The sequence below is a fragment of the Pygocentrus nattereri genome, chromosome 1 (assembly GCF_015220715.1).
Source record: "Pygocentrus nattereri isolate fPygNat1 chromosome 1, fPygNat1.pri, whole genome shotgun sequence".
Taxonomy (NCBI): Eukaryota; Metazoa; Chordata; class Actinopteri; order Characiformes; family Serrasalmidae; genus Pygocentrus; species Pygocentrus nattereri.
This window is the reverse complement of record NC_051211.1, coordinates 21,218,489-21,232,113: the sequence shown is the minus strand read 5'-3', so window position 1 is coordinate 21,232,113 and position 13,625 is coordinate 21,218,489. Positions and strand designations below refer to the sequence as shown.

Here is a 13,625-nt window from a genome sequence, read left to right as displayed (position 1 = left end):
ATACATTCACTCTCACACTCACACTGTTGGTCTGACTGCATGTCTTCGGACTCTGGGAGGAAACCCATGCAGACATGGGGAGAATATGCAAACTCCACACAGAAAGGACCCCAGTCATCTGGCCAGGGAATCAAACCCAGGCCCTCCTTGCTTTGAGGCTACAGCGCTACTCGCTGAATAAAGTTGGGTATGGTTTATATGCTTATTAAAGATAATTCCTATGAACTATGCCATTCTTTTTACACTAAAATGGCATGAGCAATTGAGCCGCCATTGGACCACAAGTGAAATATTCTAAAGAATCCAACAATAGACCTCAGCTTTGCAACACTGGTTGAGATGAATGTCATCCACCATCTGTAGAAAAAACGTTCTCTTCAGTAACTCAGCATTACTTTATTTACAAATAGATAGTGGAACAAGTCTCTTGTTTTCTTTATGCAAGTTAAATGATTTAGCATATAGTATTTGGCTTACAGACACTGAACATGTGCCCAAACACATATGTAAATAAAAATAGTCGAACAATATGTACATCCATGAAAATATAAAGGTGGTAAAACCTACAGTGTGATGTATACATACAGAAGTACATACCAAAGGCGATTAAGAGATTAAGCAACATATTTATGATGCAGCTCATGTTCTTGAAAATACGTTGTTCATTTCATTCCTTAGTACAGTTATTAAAACCTTTTAGCAGTAGGTTTAAATAGTATATGTAAAATAAAACAAGCAAGATAAACAATAAAACAAACAAATACAAAACATGATTGTCTGATCTGTGCGTGGATTTCACATGTGTCTGTTGTGAGGGTTGGTGGGGAGTCGACAGGGCAGGAGGGTTTGACAGATTTCTGAGTCTGAGTTACGTAGGGAGTTTTTTGCAGACCTCACGGAAGCCAGCATGCCGTTGAGGGTTTTAAGCGCACAGTCTCTTTTTACCAGAAAATGGTGCCCAGCCTATTGCCATGGCAACAATGAGCCCCATACCTGGAGAGGATTCTAGATGTCATTAAATGCAGTCTGACTCTCTGTAAAACTGGAAGACATAAACATTGAAAAGCAATCTGCTTGTCACATGGTCCATTTCTTCCACTGAATTGGACGATGAAAGGTGGGCAGGAATATGTGAATTCAAATCAAAACATATTGTTTGCACATAAAAACATATACATTTTAACATATGTTAAAAGACAGCTCTGCAGCTTTTGTAATAGCTTAAAATATTTGCCTAAAGCATATGCTTATATTGCACAGATTATATTGAACCCGTTTCCCACAGAATACAAGCATCAAAGTGCAACATAAAGCTATTTACATAGTTTACAGTGACGTGCCCCCAAAGACCAGTGTGTTACAGTGAATGAGGAAGAGAGAGAGAGCGAGAGAGAGAGCGAGAGAGAGAGAGAGAGCAATTGTGAGCTCATATACCTGGGCTGCATTTTAAAGAGAAAGAGCAAGAGATAGAGAGAATAAATCAGAGGGCTCTCTACGTCTGTTTAATCCTCCTTTAAGCTATGTTGCCATGGACACCTCTGCATTCTCCTGCAGCTCCTGGCTTGCTGGCATGCGCATATGCAGACCCATTACAGCGGCCCACCTGCTCTTAGTAGTCATATGCATATTTGCATGAAATACAAATATAGGATTGAACAAAAAGTGCAAATTTCACTCCTTTGAGACCCCTTAAACTGTATGAACACACACACATGCAAGCACAATAAACAATAAAAGCCTAGTTGAAAAATGCCCATGGTTAGATGGAAATGATACATACATGAATATACATGCATTTTTTTGGTCTTTGGTTTTCTTTTTGTTTACATTTATGTTTATATAAAAACAGTACAATACTTTTTCGTTTTCCCAGCAGTCAGAGCATACATCTGAACCAAAAGGAGAGAAGCAGGCTGAAAGAGCACCTTGGATAGTAATCTATTAACAGAACTAATTGAAGTCTGGTTTTGATTAAAAAAAATATCAGTATGAAACATTTACATGAAGTAAAATTAAAATAGGCCTCTAAAACTTTGTTGCTGCCCCATGCTGCTCAAAGCAGCGTCAAGGTCTAACAAAAACGACAGTGTTCTTCACTTCACATGTCCCAACTGACCATTACTTCCCTATGCATCAGTTATGTTCTCCTTTTCTTAGTGTTTCATTTACCTTCCTCATTACTAAACAAAAAGGATAAAATTGAAAGGATGGTATATGTTGGTTTTTCTGAGACACTTTAGCGTATTAGTGTACAGTGTTTAATTGAAACACATCTAATAAAGTGCTTGGCTAAATTCCCAGGGCCTACTTGGACCCATTTAAAAGTAGCAAATCCTATAGCATTAGACTGGCTTGGATATTGCTTAAGAAGCAGTAGCAGCATTAGCAGCAGCAGCCGTCACAATGCTTATATTCATCTCCATCTCCAGTCCCTTGACTATTAGAGGCTCTGTGAGCCTCTATTTTTGTTGCAGGACTTGCATGGAGAGAAGCTTGTGGTTAAGCAGAACACCACTGGATCCAACTCATTTGGAGGTGTTCTGTGACTTAAGGTGAGCTAGCCTTCTTGGACCTTTAATGACAAGGATCAAACGGGTATTTGGTAACCCCTCCGTGGAGCTCAACAATGGGCTCGCTCCAAGCGATGACATCTCCTGTGAGGTGGCTGGAACAAGAAGCCTGGTTGTAGATCTCCTGAGAGGTAAGGACACGTGACCACAGCTGCAGGTCTGACATCTCTCCCACAAAAGACTGTGTGGCATCAAAGCGGCCACCCAGAGTGTCCTGATATGGTTAGGAAGGATATAATAAGGCAGGGCATGAATAGATTTGTTGGGTAATGTCAGAATAGTATATCAGCAAGATGTTTTCTGTTACTATGTGCAAAGCCCTTAACCCCCAACCCCTTAAATCCTAAAGTGGGGCGTATGCTACATAACGTCTGCGTAACTTCTTGCTCTAAGGGTGTGCAAAATAGACTGGATTATCAAACTGGATTTTCTCAAGGCCACAGCTCTGCAGAGATTAGTGTTTTCCCCTCTTCTGACACTCCGAGTTCAGTGTCAAAGGCCATGCTTATTAGCTGTGTTCAGTGAGACAAAACGTTAAAATCTGCAGAGCTGTGGCCTGGAAGGAACTGGGTTTTACACCAGAGGGTGTCAGATACATAATGAGTTTTGGCTACGAGAAAGGACTCAAAGTCTCACCATTGTGGGATTTTACAAACAAAGCTAAAACTTCAATGGGCTAGTTTGTGCTTTTATGCATAAATGAATATGTAATGCAAAGAAATACAAAGAAAGTGACGTGAATTCTTCTTCATATGTTGTAAAGATGTATTTAACAAAGTTTGGCATGAGGTTCCTCCTCCAATGCAAGTCGCTGACACTCTCCCACTAGAGAATTTATAAATGTTTTCAGTTGTAAAATCAAACATTTCAAAATATTGTAGGGCCACTGATCACTCTGGAGATGGAAGGGCTAAAGACTTGTATCCATTCTTACACCACTATTTTAACTGTACCCCCACTCGCTTTGGACCAGGCTCCTGTTGTGGAAAATCACTTTTCATTGTCAAAAGGGGCAATTCGAGGTTGAAATGTAGCCAAAAATTGTATTGTATGTCTCCAGTATTTGGGCTCATCATTTATCATTCCTAACTTTCATAACTAGATAACCTGTACTTAGTACTTTATAGTAGTTACAGTGTAATAAGTCTTAAGATTCATGGTTAAATAATAAACTTAATCATTCAAAATGTATTTTTGACTATATAGTTTGTGAAGAATAAGGAACATGAATATTGTATGGACTCTTGTAATTTGAAATGCTGTACTTTAAGAGATCCCAAATTGTGAATGTTGTAAAATATAACATCTTTTAGTATCCCAGGCTCTATACATACTAGGGCTTATTTTTTAGTAACTACAGGGACTTCAGTGCAAACTGGTGGAGCTATTCTTTGGTTATAGAAGCGTACAATAAAAATTTGGGCCTGTTGACAGGCCCTGGCCATGTAAGGGGTTAATGATCAATTGAAGGTCAAAGAAAGCTCACGATTAAGTAGTACTCATTAATGTTACCTGCTCCTGTCCCAGTATAAACACTCCCCCTGGTTTTATGGGATGCCAGGGGGATAGATTTTCCCCAGAGCCCCTTTTCACTCCATCCTGATAGGCCTCCCACACACCATCTCGAGTCGACCATGTCACACACAGATGATGCCACTTACTGTCTGCTAGAGATAGGGGTAGAGTCACAGCCTATAAGAGAGAGAAAGAGGAGAAAACTCTAATCCACCTTTTCCTGAAGAAAATCACTGTAGTCAGTTGATTAAACAATTGTGAAGAATTGAGGTTTTGGCTGTGAAGCGGTGGAATGGTGAAATTTAATAAATAAAAACAAAAGTTTTGTCCTTGAGTGCAACGGTCTTACAAAACGAAATGTTAATCTTAATTTATACAATGATTCAACTCAAGGTAGACTTAATATTTAGTCAACATTAGGAATAAATTATTTTAGAGCAGAAAGTGCACTGAACAGGGCAGACCTGTTGCCCTCCATGAGCTGGAGAACTGTGCTCTCAGAGCAGTGGCCACTTCAGTTTTAACAGAAACTACATTTAAATATTGTAAGACTGAAGAAAGAATATTTCAATAGATCAGTGGTCTGCAGGAGGCTTGAGCAGTTTCAGTCCTGGAGGACCATTTCCTCTGCAGTAACATACATGGTTTAATTCAGTGGTTCTTAAACTTTTTTTTTTTTTTTTTTTTTAATCTGAGACCCCTTTTGTGCATAGCATGTGCCCCTCCTTTAATTTTACTTCATGGACTAGAGCCTTCTCTTGCCAGCTTTCTCCACAGTTATCAGTGAACTGCATGTACAAAAGATATGGCGATGATCTGGACACTACAGATTGCTCATTGAGTGGGTGCAGAATGCCGATTTATAATGTTTCAAAAAGTCTACTGTACCACTTTTTGAGATTTTTTTTTGGTGTCCCCAGTTTGAGAACCTCTGATTTAACTTATAATGACAACATTAAGATTTATGGAATTTCAGAACTAGATGTCATTAATCACATGTGATTGAGGGCCTTCAAGAGTCTTTAAGCACCAGCATTGAAAGGTGGAACTATTTCTTCCCTTCTGTTCATAGAGCGTTCTGACCCCATGTAGAATGTAGCACTAGAGGGTATGTTGTGGGAAAAGCCTGTGTCTGGACAAACAAAAGCTGCTGAAGACTCTTAATCTGTTTACATGCATGACTGTACCATAGCTGTGATGGGGGGGTTGTGAAGTTGTTAATGCTGAAGTGTGAAAATAATGTCAGAAATGACAAAATACGCCATATGATTTTCAGTGACTATGTCCTTACTTTGTCATTCACGAGTAATTCCATCGGATTGTTGCCCCATTCAATCAAGACAAGCTCATTAGCCTGACCAGGAACAGAGTAAGAGAAAGGGGTGCCAAGCCCTGGCCCTGAGCCCCCCTTCACCCAGAGGCAGACAGTCAGGGCAAAGATCTCATTGAGAAGAGTACGCTTTATCCGGCCATACATGTAGTTGGTGCGCATGGGAAATCCGATTTGAAAGGCGTCAGGATTCTTAGTTTTCTTGTGGGTCCCTATCAGGAGGCAAGAGACTGTTAATGACACATTATTTTGCTTTTCACCTGTTAAAACTGCAGCAAAAATGACATGAGATCACAACAACTTTTAAATTGCAATTCACATGACCTGCTTCCGGTGGCCTGTGATACAGATGGCTGAGCACCGTGTCCAGCTTGTTGTGGGCCCCACGGGCTGGTGCTCTTGATCCTGTTGGTTTGTGAGGGGTCCGGGCTTGGTTGCCATGATCATCATTGCCGTGGTGACCATCATCATGGTGGTCATCATGATGGTCATCATGGTGATTGTCATGATGGTCATCATGGTGATCGTCATGATGGTCATCATGGTGGTCATCATGATGGTCATCGTGGTGATCATCATGATGGTTGTCATGATGATCATCATGTCGTGTACCGTGTCGATCGTAGCGATGGCCGTAATAGTGATTGTAATGATGGCCATAGTGGTGGTCGTCATGGTGGTTGGCATGGTGATTTTCATGGTGATCATCATGATGATCTCCATGACTGTCATGATGATTTTCATGGTGATCATCATGATGACCATGCCCATGGTTGTCATGGTGTCCATGGTCATGATGACCATCATAGTGGTGGTGGAGCTGCTCTTCTAATGCATTAATTTTGCGCTGTAGAAGGTCTCTCAAGGAGTTTGAATAGGTGCTGGAGGAATTCCTTGCCTACATAACAAATAGAGAGAAAGAAGACAAGAAGGAGTGGGGTTGTTACAAACTTCACAATTTGCTCTTCAAAACTTTGATTTAATGTTGTAACCTTTAATCTTATTTCAAACAATGTTTTAGACTTGCAGCTGTTGCATATGAGAATATAGGTTCCTGAAAGTAGGACACTGGGATGACTCACGCATTCATACATGCATCTCTCTGAGCTTCTTATGAAAATGGAATTATCATAAATGCTCCTCAGAATTTAACAAGACATTCAAATCTCAAGCATAAATATGAGGCAGAAATATTGTAGGTGGAAGCTAAACATGGACCCTTAAATAGATTTTCTCATATTTGTTAAGCATTTGTTCCCTAGAAATAGTTCAGGAGCTCGGTTTGTGACTGTTTACCATAATTGCATGTATGTTTGGCATTCATTATGCCAATATGCAGATAATCATGATGACATTTTAAGCCAGCCCCTCCTTCACTGTCAGCCTCCTTCCTCTGATTAGTCAGAGCAAATCCGGCTTTCCTCAACGCCATAGTACACTGCGATTAATGGCTTATCAAGGCAGATAAGGCTAATTGATAGTGATGGTGGCTTGCATACTGCAGAGAATGGCCACTAGTGCACCAATACTTTCTTTACGAAAGCATTGTCTTATAAGAGAGGGCTTTTTTGTAACAAAATACTTCTCAATATAGTTCAAATATTTTTTTAAAGAAATTGGTTATATTCAACCATGATATTTGCTCCTAGAGCCATAATTCAAAGAGAAGTGTGAATACACTAAAACATAACTGAGAAACTCTTGCAATGTCATGCCAACTAAAGGACTAAGATTCTAGGGGTGTCTTTCTGACACACGTTTATTTTCCCTTCATTCTGCCTTAGTGTAAACTTTTCTTTATTTACCTAAAAGCTTTACAGTGAGCCCACTGTCAAATCGTAGATAGTGTGTAAAGTGTTCAATCAGTGTACCAGTTAAAAATGTTGAGCTTCAGTGCTGTGCTATTGGAAAACAAATCTGTATTGCTTAAAACTTCCTCCATACTGCCATCAAAGTCTGCATTTGTATAATAGTTAAATGAAGACTAACTAAATATTCTTCCTATATAAATGATCCAACGTTCAACGTTCAAATATCCATGTTTTCTAAAATTCCACCCTTGAATCTTTCATTGTTGCATGAAAGATACTAATGTACTTATCCAGATTCAGCCTGTGTTTCTACCGTGTTTCCTTTGATGTCTTTCCGTTCGGGCTTGTTTGTTTTCAGCATTTCGTCCAAGGTGCTCTCCTGAGGAAAGGACTCAGCTAATTAAATTAATTAAGCCAAGCAAGGTTGCTCGAGAGGAGGGGGGAAGGCATTCAGTGATGTTTTGCTGGCACTGGATGCTATCACAGCATGTGTTGGAGAGCTAGGACACTGCACATCTTGCACTTCTCTGGAGAGCTTTTCAGATTAACTTGACAGAGAAGCATTAAATTTGACCAGTGGAGGTTTTTTGCACATCCTCTTGGACAAAATGTACTTTGTCACTGATAAATGTCTTATGCATGCAGTGCATCTTAATAAAGTATCAACGTGTCTTTGGAATCTAATTAGCACTTTAGTTGTTTCTGAAACCCTCACCTGTAAATTCTCCAGCCTTTCTTTCAGAGTCTGCAGTGTCTTCCCTGCCTGCTCTGGGGAGAAGCCATGTTTGCCCAGATATGGTGACTTTCCTCTATGATGGTCATTGCGGTGCCCATTAAGAGGATAATGGGGATCAGAATGATGGTCACTGTCAAAGTGATGTGAGGAGTGGTGAGAGCCATGGTGGGACGGTCCATGGTGATCGTCATCGTGGTGCCCACCTGTACCCCTCCCAAAGCCCTCACAAAGTGTCAGTTTTGCTGTCAGCTCTCGTATAGTCTCTCGCTGGTCTAGGATGGTCTCCTTCTGACGCACTAGGCTCTCCCTCAGGTGGAGAATGGTAGCCTTTGCCTCATCAGACATTCCTCGTCGACTGCTGCTGCTTCCTGGACTGTTGGGAAGCGCACCATACTGTCCATTGCTGTGTCCATTGGCATGTCCATTGCTATGTCCATTAGTGCTAGGCCCATTAGTAACACCACCTGGGGGAAAGCAGCTTGGGTCAGCATCTGCAGGTATGGGGGTGCAAACTAGCTTGGGGTGAGCACCCCAATCATATTCTATTCCTGGCACACTGCAAAGACCCACTGAGGTCATTATTGAGAGGAGGAGAATTGGGAAGAGGGGGAGAGGCAGAGGACAACGTCCTCGGGGGATTCTACCCCTGTGCATGTTTTCTGAGAAAGGCAGCAGCAAAGGCAAAATGGCTCTGTTTGTGTCCTTAACCATCATCAATCACTGTTTGCCTACTCTTTATCGTTGGTGCGATGTGCACCAAGAAAGTAGATGAAGAGATCCATTACTGTTAACTAGAAAACACTGTGTTTATCCACTTGAAATCCTTTAAAGAGGTTTCTGCAATCAGACAGTATTTCCATTGGAGATACTTCTGCTGGTCATAATTCCATCAAATATAACACCACGTTCCCGTGTCCAAAATCACATTCCAGCATTGTGATCTGACAGAGCAGAGGTAGGTGTGGTTTACTTTTTTCCACACCCTAGGTGAATTGTCCTTTGGCACACCAAATCTCCTGTGTTTGGCAACCAGAGTAATCCTTCCGGATTCTGCCAATCCGTGAGGCCACCAGCGCACTCCTACAGGAAACACAGAAGACACATCAATAAGAATGGATCCTTCCCCTGAAAAAAAATGGGACAACTTTTGAATAATGCGACCAGCCGCATTATTCATGTCTAAATGAAACCAAACAGGGACATGGTCTAATGGCAGAGCATAAGGCTAAAGAGTACAGTGGCTTTAGCAAAGCAGATGAGCAGTTTTTCTTGAAGAGGACCACAGCTGGATCATAAACAACTCAGTTCCAATTATCGAGTCAATCACTCATCAGCGTTGAGTCTGACTGAGCCAGTTGCCCACCCCTGAGGTGAATGACGCTAACAGCTGAAAGCCCCCTGAAAACTGTAATCAGATTACTGCTCTTCCAACTTGATACAAATGATAAAGGATGGGTTTCAGCATAATGGAAGCAAGCAAGCAGTTCACAAAGCCTGCAGCAAGAGGTAACTAATGTGGGGGACACAGTACACAGGGTAGATGACAGGCTACTGCCAGAGGTAATCAGTGAGGTTTCAGAGAAAGCCTTTATATTAAGCCTGATGGTAAACATGAATGTGGAATTTTTCCTAGATGTATAGATGTCCTCAGCAGAAGGTATCAATCCAATTCCAAGTTATCTAGATTGCTTTTTGGTACACTCCTAAAACAGGTATGTTAAAAGCAACTCATTTTGTCCTTAACTAGACACATTGGTGTGTATTGACAACACATTTTGTATTACTTTAACATGAAATGAGTTATTTAATGTGTCACTTTTTAGAGCGTACATTTCTTAGCAGTTGTTCAGGCTCAGCGCCATCTTGAACATCCATTAAATATAGAGTTAATGTTTCAATTATATAGAGTTAATAAGTCACTTTAACCGTTCAGTTTTGTGAAACCCACAGAAGCTCTTGTCGGCATGTTTTCTATTTAAATGTAAGCACCAACAGCCTGTTTGTAACCAATATAAAAATCCACCAAATAGCAGAAAATCAGGTCCAGAGAATCACGCTCAGTACAGTGTCTAATATGGCACTCTGTGAACCTAGAAGGATCCACCACGTCATAGTGTTCTGACTAAACTGTCTACGTCCCAAGGTTGACTGGCTAATAGGATCTGGAGGGGATTATTGGTCATGGCAGATTGGCTTGGCACGCCACCAATAGCCTGCAGTATTGTGTGATCACACGTGTTGATGAGACTGGGTGGCAGTCTGCCCCTGCCAGCCAGTTCAGAACCACTCCTCCTGCATGTGGCCCAAGGTCTCTCAACAGCCTTGCCACTCCTAACTAGTGTGCTTTTCTCACGCTGTACAGCACGCCAGCTGGGCCTGGTGACCAAGCAGCACCCATTTCACTCTCATGTGCCCACGTCTAAGATTGTTACCTGTTGTTGTTTTTGGCTTTTTATTGCTTTTAATAAAATTTGAGCATGGAAAAAATTCAAACAACTAGTTATTCATATTGTAGTACTGCTCTCATCCAGGGAAGAAGAAAACTGCACCTTCAATATTAGCAAATTGAATTTAATATTTTTTTTATTAAATCCATATTAGCATTCATCTGTGGGATCACTTATTCAGTACTTAATCTAGTGTAAAGCAGACAGAGGCTAAACCTTGGTTGTATCTGAAATAAACAGATGAAGCTAAAAAAACTATTCTAGCTTCGCAGGCTTCATTGATAAAATGTATTCTTTTATGTCATAAACATTTAGTCATGGACAGTTGACACTGTCTTACCGCATCATACTATATTGTTGTCATACCAAAACCTTGGAACTTTATTATTCAAATGAGTGGATCAATAAAAAATGGTCTGATTACCTTAATGTTCATTAAAGTTAAAAACATTTTTGTCCTGTAAAGGTTTTGTTTTGCCACTGACAATATAAAAGTCCCTATTGCTGATCCTACTACACTGAATGTGATGATTCAAATTGACTTAATTCAAATACATTATTTCCATTGGTAAAAATAAATTACATAAATACAGTTATTGCCAAAAGTCAGTAAACTTAAAGTTGACACTATGTGGACACGCTGAATCATTTTCAATGCATCTTTATGATTAACGGCTTATCAAATTACAGGTTGGTATTTATGGACATATAGATTACTTATAATTGGCAAAGCAACAGCAAAGCGAGTAGGGGAGTGAAGGGGAGTTGATTTTCTTATTTTCTCCCCAACTGAACCCACTGCTAGATGCTTTTTTGCCAACTTAACTGTTAATCAAAGTAAGATTTGTAAATAGGATTGGATTTTGCATAAACTTCAGGCAATACCCTCTGCTTTATTCAAGGCAAACCATTGCATTCTAAATGAATTGTGATTCTGCATCACTGGCTGCAAAAAGATGAAGTATTACTGATTAGATTTAAAAACCCTTAATGCCACCTCTTTTCACTGTCTCATCAAGTTGCAAGATCACAGACCAATGTAACTTGTTAAACAACGAGATGATTTTACATTACATTACATTACATTTAGCAGACGCTTTCATTCAAAGCGACTTACAAATAATGTGGTACAAAGAACAAACATAGTCAGGCCTTAATTTTGTAGTGCTTTAAAAAAAATACTAAGACCTATTTATTCAGGTACTGTAAAAATAAATGAATAACTTAAAATTAGAGACCACGATAGAGTAACAATGTTACTTTTTCTTTTCTGAGAACGATGGTGATATTGAAACCTTCAGTATCTGCTGACACTGAGTGTGTGCTATTTCAGGACTGATTTGTTACAGGACTGGATCATGTTCTTTAATAACAGCCATTGCTAAGATCTACAGGTAGCAGTAGTCTGTTCAGTACATCATGGGGTGTTCATTAAGACCATTGACAAGGCCTACAGGAAGCATGTGCTTTATGCAGATTTTGGTATTCAGAGTTGAACTCAGGCCTCAACAAGGCCATCACCTAATGTGCCATGTCATCATGAGGGCATGTAAAAAGCATTGCCTCACAGAACAGTACTGGATATAAATACATGTGCTATATCAATTATTACAGCAGAACCCTGAACTAAATCTCAAAATAACAATTTCAGAAAAGTGTATTACTTGTTACAGAGGTCTTCATGCTTAAACATATTGTGGACCACTTTCACGAATTTCCTTTTATCCATGATATAAATTATCTATAGTGGGCTTCATATATAAAAGTGCCATATTATGATTAATACCACCTTTATTGAAGAAATCTATATAGTCTATATATTATGTCTATATAGACATTAAATGGCTATAGGTAGGACAGGCTAAATTGTGAACAGTAACAAGACAATTGTCAACAAGTATAATATTTAATTCAATAATAGTTTAAAATGCAATTGTAAATGCTGTGCTTGTGCCAGGACCTTTAAAAAGACTCCATGATGACATCTATGTTAAGTGAGACTTCCAAGCTTCTTAAATTGCTTGAGAAATAAAACAAACAAAACAAAGCCTTCACTCATCACTACTTTCCAACATACATAATTTAGTCATAGTATCACTCCCATTCAATCAGTTACATTAACAAGCAGTAGGTCATTTGACTGTTAAAGTTTGCTTGCACAGCTAATTTAGTAACCAGAAGCCCAAATCAACACAATTATGTTCAACCAAATTTCCACAGTCCCTTTAACAAAGGTGCAAAAAACCAACCTCGTCTCTTTATATACACTGATAGCAAGTTTTTCAGATATCCTAACTGTAATTCTTGAACAACCTGTAAAAAAGTTGTTTATGTAACTACAGTGAGCAGTTTCACCTGCTAAGTAGCATTTCCGCACAGTTAGGCTGATTAACCAATTCTTATGTTAGCGAAGTGCGCCATATTCTACACAGACACAATGTGATGACTATACATCCAAATACAATGTTCTCACACAGGTCATTGAATTGCTAGATTTCAAAATATTTTCAATTAGCTCTACCAGCAAGAATTATTGTAAGTGGGGAATAAGTTTTCCTACCTGCTGTCAAGCCATGGAGTCACAAGCTGGCTAGTCCATCTCAAACGCACTGATCAGATTGAAAAGGATTGGCTCGAGGGGGATAATTTTAACTCTGTCCTCCTTTCCCCCTCTCTTCTGCCCTCCCTCCCAGTCTTCCTCCCTCCCTTTGCTCTTACATGCTCCAGACCTTTTTTTCACACATTCCTTCTGCTCCCCTCATTTGTGTTTTTATTTTGTGCTCTGTTGGGATATAAAAATCCCAAAGCAATTCCAGACCTGGCATGAAACTCAGAGAGCTGCATTTGGTGAAACAAATGGAAACCACACAGCTGACACGGCGCTCCAGTAGTTGTATAAAAAACATCCTTTAGACATTTGCGTACAGTGTAAAAGTTGCTGACATCACCATGAACAAGTTTGATAATTCACCACCATATCATTAATGGGCCAAAAATCCTATTCCATTCCATCTATTGACAGTTTTTAAATTGCAATGAAAATGTAATGAATTGACTGACAAATGTTGTCACAATTGTTGTGAGATATAAGTAAGCAAAAAGACAAAATTGTGTTTATGTGATATATTTTATTCACATGGGATGATGAGCATTCCATAGGAATTGTAATGAATTGCAGCAATTTAGGCCAAACCTAAAATACTTGCAGTAGTTCAA

General features: G+C 39.7%; 1 protein-coding gene across 1 annotated transcript; it reads right to left on the bottom strand.

Moving 5' to 3' along the window:
- Positions 1-376: 376 nt before the first annotated feature.
- Positions 377-13,019, bottom strand: si:dkey-14o18.2 (neuronal pentraxin-2). Its single transcript, XM_017718539.2, has 6 exons — positions 12,970-13,019; positions 7,942-9,042; positions 5,740-6,313; positions 5,377-5,627; positions 4,083-4,262; positions 377-2,784 (listed from the first exon to the last, which is right to left on the bottom strand). Exons 2-6 carry the CDS (start codon positions 8,674-8,676, stop codon positions 2,575-2,577), a joined length of 1,950 nt encoding a protein of 649 aa, XP_017574028.1. The 5' UTR covers positions 8,677-9,042; positions 12,970-13,019; the 3' UTR covers positions 377-2,574.
- Positions 13,020-13,625: the final 606 nt, after the last annotated feature.